The 20,679-nt window shown below is 42.9% G+C and overlaps 1 protein-coding gene across 1 annotated transcript in view; it reads right to left on the reverse strand.

Annotated features, from left to right (window-relative positions):
• Window positions 1-1,657: 1,657 nt before the first annotated feature.
• FAT4 (FAT atypical cadherin 4) overlaps window positions 1,658-20,679 on the reverse strand; it is a gene marked incomplete at its 5' end in the record, with an annotated part of 59,452 nt that continues 40,430 nt past the window's right edge. Inside the window, 7 exons of the mRNA XM_057373287.1 lie at window positions 1,658-5,035; window positions 7,099-7,360; window positions 11,819-12,018; window positions 13,130-13,254; window positions 14,271-14,450; window positions 15,450-15,535; window positions 19,434-19,741. Of these exons, the coding sequence (XP_057229270.1) occupies window positions 3,165-5,035; window positions 7,099-7,360; window positions 11,819-12,018; window positions 13,130-13,254; window positions 14,271-14,450; window positions 15,450-15,535; window positions 19,434-19,741 (3,032 nt within the window). The remainder of the gene's footprint in view (window positions 5,036-7,098; window positions 7,361-11,818; window positions 12,019-13,129; window positions 13,255-14,270; window positions 14,451-15,449; window positions 15,536-19,433; window positions 19,742-20,679) is intronic.

Here is a 20,679-nt window from a genome sequence, read left to right on the forward strand (position 1 = left end):
ATTCATCTATCCCTCTGCCACAGAACACAGTACTCCTATATTTTCCTTTTCATAGCTAAGCAAGAGAATGCCATGTAAATCTGCCATTTCCCTGTCCRTTTTCATCTCATTAGTAACATCCTTGGGAGAAAACATCTCCATCTGAGATGGCAACAGCAGTTCAGCAACCTACCAGCACAAAGACAGGTCAGAGACAAATTGCTGACATGAGATGTGTTTGGAGRCTCCTGTGAACCACAGTGAGGGGGACAGACTGTTTTTCTTCCCCCATATTTATGACTTATAATACATTCCAGACCCTGAAACAGGAGCRTGCAGCTCTGATGATGAACTGGGGGAATTGTGCTGTTTGCTCCCTCACAACTGGTAACTTCGGATGATTGCTTTGCATGATTCACTTGGAACCCTCGGCTGATCCTCATCATGAAAGAATTATAAAAAAATGGCAGAAATGGATCATATGTTTAAGTGTCAAAATCATCTCTATGCTTTTCACAAACAGGGAAACCAGTAAAATATACATTTGTCTACCACAAAGTGTCAAAATGTCAAGGAATGCACTACCACTCGATAAATTGTTAAATGTGCTGCAGTTATGACATGCATTTTGTGCAAGTCCACACTGCACATTATTCTCCTTTAGCCAAACTTTTCAATAATTTCACAACGCTCAACTGGCATAACACAGCCCTCAATATGTTCGGTGTTAGGTTTAAAAGCTTTCATTTGTTAAAGTTTTCATGTGTTATTAAAATCACTGCTTGGATGCGGTACAGTTTGTATTAAGGGATAATATTCAAACTAAACATACAGCTTTTTAACAGATGTTTAATTACAGCAGCTCCTCAAACCCTGAAATCACTTGTGGATCTCGTGTTATTTCAGATGAAACTACTTACATACCAATGTGGGCTACTTTGGCCCATTATCTTYGCACTTTTGTGGGGCACGATGATGCTGGGAGCACTATCAGACAAAAGGAGCTGGTTCCTAATTGCCAGTTTTGAGACAAAATAAACACTAAACCAAGCATATAACACATAAACCCCTCCCTTGAATTGCTGTCCTTTTCCTAAGTTCTTTACATTTACCACTAATTCAAAACCTAACCCCAGAACTCACCTCTTGCCTGAAGCCTTAACTTTTYCCCTCTCTGCATTCTCCAAGAAGTTGTCCAAGCCTGATTTATCCCTTTGTAAGTATAAAAGAATGCAGTTATTTATTGTTCAACTGCTGCTTTATGACAGAAAGCTCTTGTTCTCACACTCCTTGCTGTTCACGTACTGGAAAGCTCCAGCTTGGAGCAGAGGTGAAAATTTGGGTTAAAAAACATGAAACCAGTTGCTGCTGATAAAGCCCTATGGACTAAAATACMGTTTTTATTATGTTATTAGAAATAGGAAAGTAGATTTGGTAYTTTTTGACATTACCTTAGGCTCATCAACCTCATGATACTCCTCTGTCTTCCTGAGATAGCTACTTGCTTCTTAAAACCTACTTTCTAATTAAAAACCTCACATAACTTAAAAAGTTTATAACTTAAAACCTCAAAAGTGAAGATCAAGGAGTGGAAATTAGAGAAAGAGAAAAGACAAAAGGTTTCCAGTAACACACACTAAAGATTTTAAATAAATATTTTAATTCTATTATTGGCATTTACAGGTAGAAAGCATACAGTATGTTACAATTTTATCAAAATGTGAAAAATATGGATGTTACATAAGTAACAAATGTAAAAAAAGTATTTTTCTTACCTTCCCTGAAAGTAAGAAAACTATTCAGCATAGGAAAATATTGATATAAAAACACGGCTTAGGTAAAAAAAAAAACCAAAACAAAAAAATTGAAGTTTTTACACAGTACAATAGGTTCATCAGATCTGCATGAAGATGTAAGGGCTTTGTGAAGTTCTATTTTACCTACAACTTCAGGGAATTGGGGGCAACAGATAAAGCTACATTAATGAATCTACAAGTAGTTTTCCCTCATATCCGCTGCAAAATGCTAGAGTGCAGTAATTTTCTATACAATAAATAATTCTTCAAAGTTTCCACCATARAAAATTGTAGAATGCAGAAAATGCCACTCCAAGGTCACAGAGGCTAGGCAGTGCTGTAATAATAATTATGATAATACTTATTATAGTGCTTGATAATGTCGAAGCACTTCAGACGAGTTAACTAATTAGCCCTCACAGCACCCCTGTGAGGCAGGGAAATAAGTGTTTTTCCTACTTTTCCACGGCACAGATGGGAAAATGGAACCAGGGGAGAAGCACAGGCTGCAGCAGCAGCCAAGCTGAGAGGCCAGGAGATGTAGGAATGGAGGGGTTTGTCCCTCGCTCCTGCTGCTGCGAGCCAGGCTGGGCTGACAAGTGACAATCAGGAACCACTGAGGGGGGGCAGGAAGGGACCAGGATTAAGTAAGCATCCCCAAAAATATAGAGATTCAGAAGCTCTCACACAACTTTGTCAAGAAAACCAAAAAAAAAAAAAAAAAAAAAGAAAGAAACCTGAAACAAACAAATAAACAAACTGAAAAGGTAAAAAACTCCTAAAGTGCTGACTGGCTTGAGCTGCTTCTAGCACCTCTTGTATGGAATAAGACTTACAGCAAGCACTGTTGCCAGCAATTATTCAAGCTGATTTCATCCAGAAAGTCACATGTGAGCAACTGCAGGATATGGTAACGACATTTTCTGAGACACCTTACTACTGCAATTCCTTCATTCACCATTTCACTTCCACGAGCTTCTKAAGGAACATTAAATCCTCAATACTCTTGCATCGTAAAACATGTTAGTAGCTGGAGACAATATGCACATCCTTCACAACTGGAACAAAAAATTAGTTCRTTTTCAGAACAAAGCATTATTAATTTAAGAACCACGAACCAAACAATGTAAATAGGAAACCCTTTCCAAAGGCTGCATGCCGAATATCTGGTTTGCAAGTACAACGCATGCAGGAGAAACAAATTCATCCGAGCATAATTAAATTAAAAATGTCTTAAGTCTCTTTCAGCAGCATAATGGTTATTATTTTTAGTCTCCTCCAACCAGACTGGCCTGGGGTTCAGACGCTGACCTTGGCTTTTCCACAACCATATAATGGTTCGAGCAGTTCCCCGTGGCTTTGYACGGAGGCGATGCCAGGAGACAAAGCCTATACGTACTGTTCTGCTTCCCCCTCCTTGGGCACAGCCTTCGCCGCGCCACCTTTGCTGTCGTCACCCACTGCTGCTGCTGCTGCTGTTTTTTCAGGAAGCGATGCCAAATCTTTGAAAACATCCACGTAATGCCCRAAGCCCGGGCCCCAGTTCAAGAGGTTGTCCCAGTTGAAGCTGGCTGCCTGCTGGCCCAGCTTCCCGGGCAGGGAGCCGTCGGCAGCTCCGGCCGCCTGCGCCCCCACGGGCCCTCCCTCCCCGCGGCGCCCCGGGTACCGCCGCGGCTTCAGCCTGGAGCCGTAGTTGTCCTCGTCGTCCGCGTCCGACTCGTTGACCTGGGACAGCTTGGGCATCCTGGAGGTGTAGGCCACRGGCTTGTCGCGGTCGTACTCCATCTCGGAGCAGGTGAAGGACTCGTGCGAGTCGCTGTCGGAGGAGGACTCGGGCGCGGGGATGCCGTCGGCCGGGTTGCGCGTCCGCGACAGGGGCCTCCTGCAGTCCTCCTCCGACGAGGAGCGGCCGTGGTCGGCGCTGCAGATGCTGGGGTTCCTGGGCCGCGGSGTGTTCAGTCTCTCCACCTCTTCGATGGACAGCCCCACCGGGGGAGCCGTCTCCAGCGGGATCTGCCCGATGGGCTGCTTCAGGCGGCTTCCCGGGCGGGAGCTGTGGCCCGCCATGGTCTGCGGGCTCTTGCTTCTCCTCCCCAGGCGGGTGGCGTAGTTGAAGATGCCAGGCTGGCAGACATCACCGTGCACGTCCAGCGGGCTCCCCTCCCGGATGGCGAGGTGCAGCTCCCGGGCCGGGCTGTGCCTGTAGAATGTCGAGGACTTGGAGAAGGGCGCGGGGCTGTGCCGGGACAGGGGGTTGGGAGTGGGGCACGCCGAGTGGCTCAGGGAYGCCGTCCTCAAGGCCTGCCCGTAGGCGGGCTGGTAGGTCAGGCTGCTGGCGCCCAGGGGCATGGGGGACTGCCGGGCGAAACCCAGCGGGCTGTGCCTCTGGATGGAGAACTTGGGMGCATGGCTGCGGAACTGCTTGTAGTGCTGGATGATGTCAGCGTCGGAGGGGGCGATGCTGCTGGCGTTGTCGATGTCGTAGTGCTCGATCTCGGGCTCGGGGGATGCCAGCGGGGCGCTGGGGATGGTCTCGGCGGCATGYGGGATGTCCGTCTCGTCGTAGATGAGGTAAGGGTTTTCCCTCTCGATGATGTCGGGTTTGGGGTTCCCCTCGGGCTGCTTCCTGACGGTCATGTCGTCRCCGTAGGGCGGGATGTTGTCGGGGTCATCGAACGCCACGTTCTCGCTCCCCTTTTTCTTCTTYTTCTGCTTGGTCTTCTTCTCCTCCTTGGGCCCCTTGGCCTTCTTCCCTCGGCACTGGTTGCAGAGGATGAGGCTGAGCACCAGCAGCGCCAGCACGGTGGCRCAGCTGCCCACGATGGCCGGCACGGCCCAGAGCGGCAGCGCCAGCTCGGCGGGCTGCGGGGACGGGAGGCACGCGTGACCGCCGCCTGCTGCCGCCCGACACTCGTGTCCGGGGGCACACAGCACACCCAGGCAGGCCAGCAGCGTCTCGCAGCTCCGTCCCACGTACGCCTCGGGGCAGCTGCAGGTGTAGCCGTGCGGGCYGGGCTCGCAGCTGCCGCCGTTCAGGCAGGGCGCGGAGGCGCAGGCTCCCGGCGGCACGCACTGGTAGGAGAACCAGCGGTTGACGCACATGAGCTCGCCCCAGCACGGGCTGCTGGCGCACACGTTGGGGCCRCGGCAGCCCATCTTCACCGACGGGTCCGTCCGGGACAGCGTGGCCAGGCTGTGCTTCCCGGAGAACGGCAGGCTCTCCTCGCCGTACTTGATGTAGGAGATGCAGCCGTCGAAGCCTGCGGGAAAAAGGGACAGTCACGTTGGAGCTGAAAGCTGGGTGTGTCAACAGCACAGTACAGGCTCCACTCTTCATTTAAATAAGAACTCACATGGTTACCAGAGGGAGACATCTATTCTAACAGTACTTAATGTCTTTGAATTACATTTGAACAAATAATTCCTTCTAACAGCTTCATTCCATATACTGAAATGCTTTTGTTTCCTGATTTTCCCATCTTTCCAAAACTTATCATTTCCACAGAAAAACCCTTGGGCATCTGGCTTGGCTGTGCTAAGCTCATTTAACTCATTTGAGTTTGTCTGTCGTGCTTCTGCTAAGTCTCCTGTCTCACCGTCTCTTAAATTCACAGCAATGCTTTTATATCCTGAATTTTGAGTGGCCTTTTCCCAAACTTYCCATGCCTTGGTTGCAGTGCTACCCCACCACAAGTTTTAGTGCTGTCAGAGCCCAGGGAGATGGAATTCTCCCCAGGCTCTGTGCAGTGGTTGAGTGAGGTCACAGGAAAATCCATTCTTTTGCCAGCCTAATAATTCTGTGTGCTCCCCAGACTAAATCCTTTCCAGAAGGGTTTTGAGGCAGTGCAACCTTACGGTGATCCCTGCCRTGGCAAAACCTTACACAGAGATGAACGTTAAATAGCAAATAGACTTGAGTCAYGTGAGATGGTATTAAAGGTTTATCATCCTCAGGGCTGAACATTTAGGTTCAGGTGAGAAGGTGAGAGGCCAAGCAAGAGCGACGATCACCTTGCTGCATGCATGGTGGCTCCTTACAGCAGTGGTGTGATGGGATAAACAACAGGGAACTCGTCATATAGACTTGGAAGTTTTATTGGGCACACCAACTTCAGAGCCCTGGAACTGTCACTCGTGTGTGCTGTCTGCCTTTAACARCTCTGCAGATATTTTCAGCTCTGAGTTCATGCAGAGTTTTATACCASTGCCTTGTAAATCCTTGGTATGTCGTACACAACGTAATCCAATATTAAAATACAATCAAATCATATGAATAAGGGATTTTGRACTGTGTGTGCTTAATGGAAGCCAGACATTCCTAATTTGTCTGCCACAGCTTTGGGCAGTGGTGAGAGGTTAGTGTCCTCAATTTTCCTTGTTCCAGCTTTCCTACAAGCCTCTGATTTTTCCATGCACACACTGCTCATAAAACATACATGTAAAAAGGATAAAGGTCAGCACAGCATCCACATGATTTCTTACCACATTTCATACAAATTCACAATACACAAGTGTAAAGTGTGAATTTGCTCCGCTCAAAAATACTTTATCTGGTCACAATTCCTGAAGCCAGGAAGATTTTTCAATATRAAAATATGTGAAAAATACATCTGTATTGTCTGGACTATCTCACGTTTTGCAGCTAAAAATCACTTCCATCTTTAGTTAGCACTTGGGAAATTATATCAAATATGTGTTATCTACTTTTTTTTGCCAGGGTTTGAGACAGTTACTTTAACTCTTAAGGGAGACTGATTTACATCTCAGCAGCTAGACATCAGTCAGAGGGTGGATACTTATTATCCTTAGTTTCTGTTACTTAGAAATAAATCCTRTTCTTCATCTGACAGCATGATAAAGCAGGAGGAAGCTGGAGTTGTAGAAAATATTTTAATCATAGTAATAACAGGCTAAATCCTGCAGCACTTATCAAATACCTACAAAGTTTCTCTTTAGCATTTTTGCCCAAATAAAAGATTTGCCTTGATTTTCCAGATTCTGACTCATGTAAAGAATAGTTCCTTTCTTCTCCATTAGGGCAACAAAATTATAGCAACTGATGTACAGACAAGCAGTCAAAGCCACTCCCCAGGCTCCAAAAAGCCCTGCAGATGGAGTGCCTGCTTTTGGAAACAGCAAGCCTGCAGTGTGTACTAAAGGAACAAAGTTTGTAATGCTTACTCATTCAATTTGCACTTTTTTCTGGCAAAGGATAGATGTATACTAATTATTGATAAAGAATTGCAGTCTTTGGGTAACCTCAAAGCAAACAGAGACTCGAATGTGCTTATGTGCACCCAATAAAAAAAAAAAAAAAAATTACCTGCAACTGTGCTCTTGAAAGGTTGGCTGGAAGGAATTCCTCCCAGAGAAATGGTGAGGACATTGAGCCCCCCAAAGTCCTGAGTGGCGTGGAGAATGTCCCGGCTGTGGGTCCTGTCCACSGACAGGATGGTGGCAGAGCCGTTCTTCTCCAGGAGCACCGAGTGCCATTGGCCATCAGCAGCGTACACCTCAGGGATGTTCCTTTCCACCTTCCCAGCAACTCCAGCATCGGATATGTAGTGCACCTTCCCCGCTTTTATCTGCTCAGAAGAACACATAAAGCATGATTTTAAAATGATATCACGYAACTTCTACACACACGTAGCCAAATACTCGACACAGCTCCTCTAATATGGCTTTGGTGCAACAGAAAGCTAGGTGGGTGTATTTTCCCCCAAATAATTGCTTTGTACTAAAAGGCGTTAATTATTTAGCAATAAAAATTTGTCTAGAGTTAAATAAATCACATTGCAGAAACTTCTGCAGAAAAATTGCTTAGAGTTGCTATCCACTCACTGCCTGGCTAATCTCWCAAGAGAAAAGCCTACTGAGAAGGCAGCTAAAGGACATGCACATGACAGCACTTTTTAACCAGAGAAAGAATAAYTCTTCCTCCCTCTTCAAGGCAAGTGTGGAAAATGCTTTGCACAGTGAACAGATGTTGTCCTTGCCCAAGAAAATTGCATCCAGTTTTTATTACGACACAGTAGGAATGCATAAGGCATGGCAGGGATTGAGCAAGAGTGCCATTTAATATATCTTTTTTCTGCTAATTTGTATTTTGAAAAAAAGCAGTTGTATTTCAGAAAACTTTCTGAAGAGCTTCAAAGTGCATTATTTGGTGAGAATTTTCAAATAGTGCTCACTTGAGCAAACTGCTTGACAACTTGTGAACTGCTAGGGAAAAAAGGAAGAACATTTTGGCTTTTTCTCTTAGGAATGACACCTCACAATTCTACAGAATCATGAGATGCAGGATTTCAAACCTCTTATTATGATCCCAAAATGAGATCAGTGCAAATTCTGCATYTAAGATGTAAGAGCTTAAAAAGAATCCCCAACATCCAACTCTGCCAGCTTCTCAAACATTGCATAAATACGCTGGCTGACCTCCTGAGGATGTACAGACACATGTAAGCTCATGTAGAATGGCTCTGGAACCTGCTGCAAGTTTCCTTCTGTGCTCTGCACGTTTGGTCACACATGGAAAATGGAACAACTGCTCTCCATCCTGTGCTCCCCATTGTGGCTTGGTCAGTCTGAGATGTATAATGTGAGCGTGCAGGACGTGCAGGAGGCAGAGTCCAGGAAAGGTCAGAGCCCCAGGTCTGCTCAAAGCTCTCAAAACTTTGTATCCTTTATTCCAGGAAAAATAATGTTCACCTGGGAAGAACTGCGAGGTGACACACCGGCTACAAGAATGCTGCTCTCGCTTCCAGAAACTGTTAAATGTTCTGGATCTGCTTCTCCAGTGATGCAAGCTGAGGACTTTGTTCAGACACTCCAGCTTTAACGAGGCTGTAAGACCACGCTCATGTCTTGGCAGCAGCCTGSATGAATGCATCTAGCACGTATTCCATTTGGAGGGAGGATACAATGGTTCATATGTGCATCCACTCCATTTATGAAGGCAGTCATTTGGACTATTTGAAAATGTTTTGTTTGATAAAGCTGCCCTCAGAGAAGGGATGCTTTTGTTACAAATGGCATGTGTCTAAACTATCACAGCCCCTGGAAAATCCCACACAGCCACACAGACTATTAAAACATATTAAACACCATTTCCCACAATCACTTATAAAAAGGTTGACTGAGCCGAATATATACATATATTTATGTCTGCAACCTGTRATTGGTTTGTTATGTCTTATTTGGTCTTTTATGTGCCATAAAAATGCTGCCTTGTATTTTGGTCTTTATGTAAACAGAAGGAAATACACCACATCAGACAATACCTTCCAAGCTTAAGGGAAGCCTGAGCACAGAATCCAAATTTTTAACTCCACCTAAGAAAAGAACTGTAGAATTATTTACCTGTCAGTAACCRATATTTTCCATTCTGATTGATGATTTTTTAACCCTATTTCAGTTTCTTTAGAATTGCATGTGACTAATGCTAACAGACTCAAATAAAATACATGGGGCATTTGGAAAAGAAAATTTCCGGAGACAAGACTGGTCCATGACTGCTTTGAGCAGGAAAAGATAAGGAATGTTCTTCTTGGTGCCTTGAAGCAGAACATGTTTCTAAATTTGAAACAAAGGCTGATGCTGACAGTATTGAGTAACACACATTTCTGGGTTTTATTTGAATGGCTGAACAACTGACAAGTAGAATTCTAATGAAAAGAATGAACCACTACACCAAACATATTCCCAACTACAAGGCTGACTCAACTTTACTCAAGTAAAGTTTCATTTACTGAACAAGTCTCATTTACTGAACAAATTGGTTTTCATTTGTCTTAAAACTGAACACTAGCCTTTACAGATTTATAGCTTGTTGAATGGGATGTCACTTAAAAAATAAAAGGGTTATGGTCTGATTAATTCCTACAACTTGATACATGCATAGAACCATAGAAGGCTTTGGGTTGGAAGGGACCTTGAAGATCATCCAGTTCCATGGGCAGGGACAGCTTCACTATCCCAGGTTGCTCAAAGCTCCATCCAAACTGGCCTTGGACACTTCCAGGATGGGGCATCCACAGCTTCCTTGGGCAATCTGTGCCAGGTTGTTAGCCATATAGGTAACACATAATCCACATCCTATATCCACACAATTCACAATCTTAGAGCTCTATTTATGCTAATTTAATCTGATGGCAGATTTTTCCTTGTGGTGGATTTTGGAGGAAGCATTTTCCATCTGAATTTGACCATTATGTAATGTAACCAGAAATATTTTGTATCTTTCCTGGATTAAGGATGCCTTTATATCGGGTTCTTTGGGGTGGCGTTTACATCCATCATTTAATGACTGGTCACTGCTCACAATCTCAGTGGGTCTGATTTATTACCACTTCTTTAGTTTTACCCCAATCCCAGCTACACCAAAACCAGTCATCTGCAAGGACTAAAATAGGCAGGCATGGAAGCAGCCACAGGACTCGTAGCTTCTCCCTAGCACGGTTCAATATTCAAAACAGATGGCAAGTTTTCTCTGAGTGCTAATACTTTGGATAACAAGCATACTAAAAGACCCAGCAGTTGAGTTATAAAATGGTGCTTTGAAGACTGATGAGTTGCAAACACAAGTCCCTAAAGCACAACTTTTGCACCAGGGGTAGATGACAAGGAGACCTTTGCTGGGTTGGCTTCACTGCCATCTCGGGCCACCACTGAGGGAAATACTGCTGGGTGCATGAGGAGCAGTGCAGAGGCCATACTGTACTAGCTATAGTTAAATTACTACAGTTTTACTAACCAGCATCACCTGGGAACAGCTTGGCAACAATCGGCAGGCTGATGTTACCTCTCCTGCCTCAAACTTGTGCATCTGTTACCAGGCAAACCTGTGCTCTCTGGCTTTGCACAGCTGGGGCTGGGACCTGACACCCTCTGCTTGCTTGTATAACCTCACCAATATTAACAATAACAAGAGTGTTTGCATAAACACAGCACCGGTGCTTTTAGCCAGGAAAGACAATTCTCTTTTTTTTTCAGTAATGCTTGGAGAGCTCACCCTAGCAAATTCTACTAGGGGGGACAAAAAGGTTGYTTCTCTCCAGAAGCCAAAATAATGAGATCTTATCTGCTAATACAAGTGAGGCAGAAACTTCCTGTGAAATGATGTGGTAAAAGCATATGCCAGGGAAGTAGTGCAGACATGCTTCTTGAAYGCAGCCGGTGTGTCAGGAAAGCTTCGGAACTCGGACCAGGCAGGTGGAGAACATCCATGGGGCTGAAGCTTAGAAAGTGTGAATTTCTGTATGAATTTCTCTAAAAGTCAGGGAAGAAAAACTTGGAAAGCCTTGCAGCAGTCAAGGAAACTTGGAGCTTACACCAACCCAATAAAGGGGCTTGCCAATATCACTGCTGTACTCATTTGGAGTTATGAGTAAATGGACTGAGTCATTGCCAGCAACCAAACCATTGCTTTCTCTTGAGAAAGGTAACTTCTGCAGCAATAAGCTCTTAGGGGAAAAAAACTTAAAAACTAACAAAAAAATCCAAAACAGTGTGGCATTTGAAGCATTAATTCAGCTAYGCATGCCAAAATAATTTGATATTGGACACTGGTCTGTGAGTAACCTCATGAATTCGAGTTATCCCTCACTTCCTAGTTTGATAAGCTTGAGCCATGTTGGTAGGAATTAATGAAAACTTTTTGGCAATCGTTTGCTAGCTTAAGGAAGGTCTGGGTTCAAGGCTCAAAAAATCAGCAGATAAAAGGCCAATAGCAAAATGATTTGTTCTGTAAAGTGTAATGATGATAATAACCATGGCAATGAGTACCATTCCCGCCGCCCTAAAACAGTCACTATTTGGAGTCTGGACAAAACTGATTAGATACAAAACCATCAAGATCTACTGATACCTTGGCAAATAGCAAGGGAAYGGTTGAGAAGACGAATGATACTGGAGCATTGCCTAGCCTCAGTTAAAGAGCTAATATTTTATAAAGGAAACAGCAAGAGTAATGGAAAAAGGCGATTTCGATCGCAGCGCACGAGGCAGTCCAATCAAATCAAGGCCAGCATTAGCCATAATCTCACCTTCACAGTAGTGAAGTTGCTGCTCTCTTGGACGTGCAGTAAAACGCCGTTCTCGCTCCTCGTCCTGAACTTCACTTCCAGGCGCTCCACGGCCGGGCGAGCCCCCAGCCTCAGCAGGTAGTCACGCTTCTTGTTGGGGCTCATGTGGTAGTCGAGGCGGCCCTTTCCCTCCAGCGACAGGGCTGTGTCAGCAGTGACATCTGGGACAAGGACAGGGGAGTTTTTAGCATTACAGCCCCAGCCTGACTGTGACCATCCGCTCTCGGAGCACAGAGCGAGTTCAGAGCAGGTCAAGGGGCGAGCGGGAGCCAATGGCAACTGCAGCCCCTCYATTCTTTGGCTCTGACCAGAATGTGCGTTTGAGAGTGGGAGTGTGCGAGTAATTTACTGCTGCTATCAGTCAATAGTAAATTAAAACTCGCTAGGGAACAAGTGAGGGAGGAGGGAAAAAAAATTTGGCTCTCAGAACGGTAATTCCTTCCCAGGGATGTTACTGTTTCCATTACTGCAAGCAGGGTTTCATGATATATTGAACTCTAAGCTCTTCAGGGCAGAGATAATGACTTTCTATTTGTTATGGCATTAAAAAAAAGTGAATAAAGAAGGCAGAGCATTGACTACCAAATGCTGTTAAAATTATTGCTAAATTCTTCTGGAAACCGGTGCAATAAAAGCATATAAATCAGCTAAACAATAATGGGACACATAAAAAAGSAAACCCCAGTCATTATACTACAACTACAAGGAAATAAATCACTTTGCTCTCCTGGACAATCCTGTATTGATTTACAGGGCTATTCCTACGAGAGTTAATCACCCCCGAGCGTAAATGCCTTGTTTTCATTTACATTTACAATATTTTCTTGCATATAATCCACAGTCAATTTGATGAAAAGGACTTTAGTTTGGAGAAGCCATAAGCACATGAACTCAGTGTTTACATGAAGGGGTTTTCGCTTACCCTCTTACCTCCCCACAGCAGACAAACCCCTCCTATGGGATACCTTTATTTTAGTTATGGATTGTATGTTATTGGGAGGCAGGAGTTAAATGAGTGCAAATTACCTGAAATGCGATATACAGACCAGAAGACATTAAGGTGCATTTAAGTTGTTGCCATTTTTRGCTCATGAAAGGACAACAGTCCATTGTGGACTTTTAAACCACTTAAGAGGGAACATGCTGCTTGTTTCCATTATTTTATAAAATTCATTATCCCGCGGCCCTGAAAAGAACCTCTTAGTGGCCTTTGGTTGAGCCACAGTTGGGTGTACATTAAAGAGAAAGACAGTGAAACATATTTGCCCATACATTTTTCACAGTGCTTTCCTGTCAGTCCATCCTTGCAGTGACACTGCTGCCACGACCACTGATCGACACAAGTGCCACCGTGTTGGCAGGGGCTGGTAGTGCAGGTGCCTTCCAGTCTGGGACACCTGAAAGAAATTGGAAAAGTAGATGCTGAAAAACGTGCACACAAAGAAGCAGAACAAATGTGCAGGGAAATGTCCTTTGTTTAAATGGTACTCCCTTTCTTCCCCTCAGAGATGCAAAAATGGCTCCCCTCCCCATCCCTGGAAATGTTCATGGCCGGGTTGGATGAATCTCTGAGCAATCTGGTCCAGTGAAAGGTGTCCCTGCTCATGGCAGTTGGAAATGGATGATCTTTAAGGGCCTTTCCAACCCAAACCATCTTGTGATTCTAAGACTCTCTACAGACAGCACATGTTTCTAAGCAGATCCCAACTCTCAGTATCAAGTTGTAACAGTCTTACAAGAGAGGAAGGAATTCAGACAGCCAAGCTCCTATGAAGTTATTCAAGAGAGAAGGAACTCTTTTAGGTCTTTTTATGCTGCAGACTGCCAGAGCCTTCATATCACAACAAACAGTGCAAACTTGGAGGTTGAGAGAGGAAGCATGAGCTAGGAAATCTGTGTGGAAGACTGACATTATTACTACATCTGCGACTTCAAATACTGAGATGGAAAAAAACAATAGAATCAGATAGTTCATCATTTCTGAAAGAGCGCTCAGAGGATATGAGGGAAATTCAGTGATACTTGAGAGGCAAAGTGAGAGAACAGACATGGTGGATTAAGAGGAAATACAAGGGACTGGAGGGTTAGCAAACAGTATGAGCACAGTCAAACCCAGGTGGAATTTATAAAGAAACCMAAGAACAGGGGCTACTCAATTGCAGCCTGCAAAGCAACTTGAATAATCATTCTCAATAGAAATGTAATGATGTTCCTTTTCGGAAGGCTCTATAATCTTTTGCGAACCTTTCATCTAAAATCACTTTCTTCCTGCATTTTTCACATTTTACAGCAGGTTCTACAGTCATTATTTTTCTACCATGGAATATCTGTCGGGGTCTGAATGGAATAGCACTCRTGACAGCTTCCTTTATTGCAAAGGGGCTCCATTTGACACCACATATAGCAGACKTACTGATCTAGGATTCCTTGAGCTGCCAAAGCCTGGCTGGGCTCCAGGGGCCGTCCATTGACTGCAAACTCCATTATGCAGCCCACGAAATCGTGGCTCTCCACCTGTCCTCTCCTCTGAAGGATGGGCTCTATGGACCTGATGCCACCAACAGTAACTCGATTTGGCTGCACATCCAGAGTCCTTCAAAAGAGAAAAATAACTCATCAGTACCAGACATTAGGACAGTGGTGACAGCAAAGGAACTGCAACCACCAGCTACAGCCCACGGCTAAAATTCCTCTTAGAAAAATTGGGTTTCACATTCAGAAGGGAAGACAGAGAGATCAATAGCTCTTGAATAGTTGCAGAGGGTATGACTCTAAATTCACGCTCAGTTTGCATGTTAAAATTTCTGTTGGCTGAGCAGTGTCCTTGAGATCTTAACAAATAAGGTTTTTTACCCAATTGTATTTCAGACTGTAGACGGATACTTCAATAGCAAGAAGATAACTCACTGTTTTACAAAGATGTAACACCTCTGCTAGCAGGGGAGCCCTTCTGTGGCAGAAAATATGATTGTGATTATTGCAAGGAATCAGCCAAAGTGGTTGGGATTAAAGGTGTTATTATCTCCAAAGATGTGACCCAAAGGTTGGTGAGTTAGTTACAGTAAACAACAGAAATAAAGTTTGCTTTCTTTACTGGACACTGTTTATGAACTCAACACTGTAAAGAAAACACATGAAAACAATGTCAAAGTAATTACCCTTACTTTTTTTTTTTTCTAAAGACAGCAGTGATCAGGTGATTTAATTTTCTATATCTTTACGAGGAATGAGAGGTGCAGTTTATTTAAACACATGACCCCAAATCATTAGGCAATAGATCTTATTTACACTGCAGAGCACATTACTTGACTGCCACCAGAGCCTGGAGACAGAGATGGTGTAGAGAACTTGGGATTTCTGAGCAAACTCCTTGTGATCCAGCTCCAAGTTACTGCTAGCAAGTAGCAGTACATGTAAAAAATTCAATTTTCTTCTGCAAAGATGGAAGAAACTGACAGTTGGGAGCTTTATCATTAYTCCAACTTTCCCTGGCTTTACACAGAGGTTTCTTTTAAATTTTACTTTTAATTGTACTCCAAAAAAAATCCCACCCAAATCCCAAACTAACCCCACAAAATGAAGAAATATTTACCAGTCAGTTGAAACAGCAACGTTGCTAACAGTGCAGTAGCCTGGCTCTTGATCYTCAGAGCAGGAATCCACTGTCAGGGATGCTGCCTGCAAAAGGCATGCACACAAATATGCTGAGTATTACAAGGCTTTAGTCCCCATTAAATATTAATATTTATTAAATATTTATGGTTTAAATGTATTATATCAAGGCCTTGGCTAGAAGGGAGCAGTTGAACACCATTTTTTCAGATTTGGGTAGGGTTTCTCTCATATTTGTTTGCTTTACTCCTTGAAACTGCAGTTATTTTGGCTCGTACCGTATCCYACTCTTATATGGTTCAGATAATCTGAACAAAAAGCTGCTCCCTCCACACACAAAGGGCGTTCCTTCAGGGGCTTGACCATGACATTAAACATATTGAACTTGACAAAAAGCATGTTACAAAAGCTGGGAGTACAAACACTGAGATTACTGATTAAAAATAATAACCCTGGGAGTAGAAACAYTGAGATTACGAGTTAAAAATAATAATCAACCACTCAATAAAACTCAAAAAGTAACCAAATGGACCTGCTTAAGGTAATCCTTTGACACTGAGGTAATGAAGGATCTCCACTTTGATAATGGAGAAATATCTGGATACCTAGAGTGGGACCAGGCTGGTGTTTAGAGAAGTAGCAGGCATCACCAGTACTTACAGCAGTATTACTGTTAATTATTATTATTATTATCTCCAAGCCATCAAGTCCCAGACAATGAGGTTGCCTCAACCTGTCCATGACAGAGGGGTTAGAAGCAGCTGATCTTTAAGGTTCCTTTCAACCCAAACCATTCTGTGACTCTGTGACTGCTCATCCAAGTTGCTTACACTGAAGGCACTCATGGCACTCCTACTGGTGATCTATTAAAGTCAAAGCTGTCACTAAAATCATTAAATAACTCCTGTTGATTTAAAAAGGAGTTTTTATTTTATTCCTTATTTAGCAAAGAATTGTCCCCACAGTGATTTATTAATAACAGATGCGCTGAAAATAAAAAAAAAAAAAARCAACCAAGCAACCCTGAAGGTTAGTTATTCCTTAAAACAAATYTTCAGAAAAATAAACACAATCTCCACGTTGTGCATCTCCTCATGTTTCAGCTAGATGTGTGGTACAGTTTTACAGCAAATGTAAATCAAACAGCACCTCGAAGAACGCCTGGGTTTATATTTTGATTTCGCTTACTCTGTGGGAGCTGAGCAAGCAGCACTGGCTATCAGGACATCATTACTCTGCAGAGGTTTTTTTTCCTCCTGCCTACAAATAAGTTTGCTAACAACAGCCTGTTGAAATCCCCACAGATTGTCCGTGCTGCACACTGCAGGCTGACACACCGTATTGACCAAATAAATTCAGAGCTCTCAGCCCTAAATCGTGCCCTACAGTACGCCTAAATTGTTCAATTTGCTATTTTTAATGAGAGCTTATCTTGAGTTTCTTTCCATACAAATGAACAAAGTGCTTCTCCCAAGAAATGTCAGTCTGCAGTTCCAAAGCAGATTATAGCCCTGTGTAAATGAAACAATTCAGAGAAAGAATAATAAGCTGGCTGCTCTGTATGCCACCACATGCATACATATTTTCCTWCAGAACATCAACAACAAAAACTGAAATGAGTTTTTTTGTTCTTAGCTCAATCAGCATAATCTCCCTAACTTACATTGCTATGTGCTCTGCAAGCCAAGCTCCAGCTCCAGCTGAASGGCTGGATATTTGAGTATATATTTTACTTGGACCAGAGTTCATACAATTTATTTTCTAATGTTAGTCAAATGTTCCTGCTTGTTACTTAAGCATTACTCTACAGTTACCTTGCCACATTATGAGCCTTTCTATCCTGTCACTCTGCAATAGCTCAGGACTGACAACTTAATGATTTTACCAGTTTCCGATAAAATCCCACTGTGCTGTAGGAAATGACAGATTTGGAATCCTGAAGGAGGCCTATTTTATGCAGTTTTGGACACCTGGGAGACATTTTTCCTGTAGCAGAAATATGTAAGACAAAGGCGATTCTCTTCCCAGAGTGTTTGTAAACAGCTGACATTACTGAAAAGGTTTAAACATTAAAAAAAACCCAAACCACACAAAGGTATAGGTTGTGTTAAATGTTTGCTTCCAGCCTTAAGCATTCATAGCTGAAATTTTCTATAAATAGCCCTTTTTATGTTCTCTCTTCTTCTACAGTCMTCTGGCACACTGACAAGTAAAACATTTTCTTTCTCTGTTTTTTTTTTYCTTCAGTGTACTTCATTTATTTGTTGCAACTTTTACTGTGTGCCCCTATACTTAGCCATTTAAATCTTATTTATAGAAGTAACATACTATTTTAGTTACCAAAATGGGAACCTGGTGTGTCTCAAGATTAAGGTGCACCTTTGGGGTTTACCATTAGGAAGCTGTGATGTAAATTATTAAATCTGCAAGATGCAAATTGATATCCAATATCAAGGCACGTTGAACCAAAGCCAATGCTCAACATCACAATTATCCTTCAYCTTATTTGGATGCACAAATCCTACAAACACACACAAACTGGATTTGCAAATCCAGCTGAAGATGGGATTTCACAGAACCATAGAATCCTTTGTGTTAGAAAAGATCTCTGAGAGTCCAGCCACCAACCCAGCGCTGTCAAGGCCACCACTAAACCATGTCCCCAAGTGCCACATCTACACCTCTTTTTAACACCTCTGAGGATGGTGACTCTACCACTTCCCTGGGCAGCTTGTTCCAGGGCTTGACAACCCTTTTGGGGAAGAGCTCTCTCCTAATATCCAATCTAAACCTCCCCTGGTGCAACTTGAGGYCATTTCCTCTCGTCCTGTTRCTTGTTATYTRGGAGAAGAGACCAACACCCAGAAAAAAATCAGGATATCAGGTTGATATCACTGTGAACTGAAATGGAGTTTCAGGCTCAAGAYTCTCTGAAAGGACTCAGGAGGAGCCTCACAGGGTAGAACAGTTTATTGCTTTAATTCCCTTCATCACTWGCTTGAAATACACAAAATAAAATAGGGAACCCCACCATATATTACTGTGACTTTAATTTCAAACATGGGAAGAATACRGAATTCCACGAATGCTGGCCATTTCTGCCTCAGAAAGGGAACTGTTGGGCAATWGTCACTGATTATGGATGGCAAAAAGATTTGATTTCATTTCTAACTCAAACATTGTGGAGTCAGAAAACTTGGCTTGGATTCAAAGAGCATTTGGTTTATGTTCTACTTTGGAAATATTAAAAAATGAGAGAAGAGGAACAGAAAACATTTACTGGAGAAAAAAAAATGAAGGCAGGAGAGGGGTCAGAGTGCCAGGCATATGGCAATCAGTTGTCCCRGTTTTTGGCAAGGTTCCTCACCTCAGATGCATTCTGGGGGAAAAAGAGAGAAGTAACTTTCCTCCTTCCCCTCAAAAGAATTCTCTTAATGTAGCACCTTTTAACTCTTTCCATGTATGCTACAGAGGAATACCAGGCTTCCAGTCTGATGAGACTGGAAAAATCTCACAATTAGCTCAAGGAGGTCAGGGATGCCTGGAATTTTAAGTTTGTCCACTTTTATTTTCCAAATGTTGAGAAAAATGATTTTGAGGCTTTTTGCAGTTACTGYGGTTAATTAGCATTCCCTGATAATCATCCCTGTAATCTACACCAGYTAATTAGTCTCGTGCGTAGCCATCTATGTCATTAATTATTCCTGGCTCTCATTTTTCACATTGAGAGCACGGGGCATTTTGCACACATTTTTTCCATTACACTTTATCATCATCATACTAAACAAACCACCGCAGGGCTTTGAGTCAGCTGGAATAAGGCACAAACTGAGGGAGCTTTTTCCCAAAGTTGGAGGATCTGCTAGCAAAGGCAATGTCACTCATYTTGTGCTCCTCTGAGTTCTCCTGGAAGCCAAAGGGATTTGCTGGACCTGCTTTAAACCCTCATTTTAGAGTTCCTTACCATTCCGGCGCGGCGGGCGATGACGGTGTGGAACTGCCCATCAGACACGGTTTTGGCTGTGCTGAGCTTGTAGGTGCCACTGCCCAGGTTGTAGGAGAACCTCAGCTTCCCCTTTGCTATTTCCAAGGCCAGGAATTCYGCCCGCTCTCCGGTCTGGTTGTCGTAGTTATACAACAGCAGGGCGTTGCTTTTGATGGTGGCAAACTTGATGTAGATGTAATTGTTGTTGGGATCCATGCTGGGGAACTCCATGTASGACAGCTCTTCAAAGCCGTAACTGTTCAGTTCACAGTGGTTCCCAAAAACACCTAAAAAAGGAAAAACAGAGAGTTTTTTCCTCCTTCCTGTGCATTCTCCCAGGAAAAAAAGCATAGATGTGCTCTGGGCATGGCACAGGCTCCTCAAGGCACCCCAAAAAAACTCACAACTGATAGAATAATGATGTTTCCCACAGCTGGCTGCTGAGGTACATGTATTTCTAAAAAATCAAGTTACAAAAGGCAGATAAATCTGGAAAACATTTTGTGGAGCTCCATGGCTTCTTTGGAAAACACCAATTGACAGCCCTGTCAGACACRGCTGTTAATTATCATCAGGCTTTTATTAATCTGGTTATGGAAATAAGATTGCAAGTGGAGTTTCTTTTTCTCTCTGTGCATGTTGTCTGAACAGTTTCTCAYTGGGTGGTTCATTTTTTATATTTATTAAATAAGCATTTGTGTGATTAAAATATTGTGCCTTCTCATGGTGTTACTGATATTAATATTTTGGTGCAATCTATATACTTCTTTTCAGATCTCTGCCACATAATTTCCCTTGATTTTTCTGTAACTGCAGAGACAATGAGGAAAAAAAAGAGATTTAATTATGAATATTAGTTACATTTACAATGGACAATGTCTACAATGAAAATTAATAAACCCTGAGGAAATGTACAAGAAAATAAAAGAGAATAGTGAAATTATCCCATATGTTAATAGAAAAACTTTTTCAGCATTAGTTACAACTGCAGGGGGTTGAAAAGGTTTTCAGCAACCTTAAAACACTGTAGATGTTTTCTGTGTGTTTCTATTTTTTTATTAATTTGTCACACTTACTTTCATATTTTTCCATATGAACAATCATAATTCTGGAMTAATCTGTATTCAGAATCAATCTTGCAGCAATTGTGTCACGATAGCTTAAAATATCCATGTTGTTCTATGTTTTTATTGGGTCCATTCCACAAACCAAATCTGGGATAATT

This window comes from Malurus melanocephalus, unplaced genomic scaffold, assembly GCF_030028575.1.
Source record: "Malurus melanocephalus ecotype Western Australia unplaced genomic scaffold, MMel_1.1 scaffold_192, whole genome shotgun sequence".
Taxonomy (NCBI): Eukaryota; Metazoa; Chordata; class Aves; order Passeriformes; family Maluridae; genus Malurus; species Malurus melanocephalus.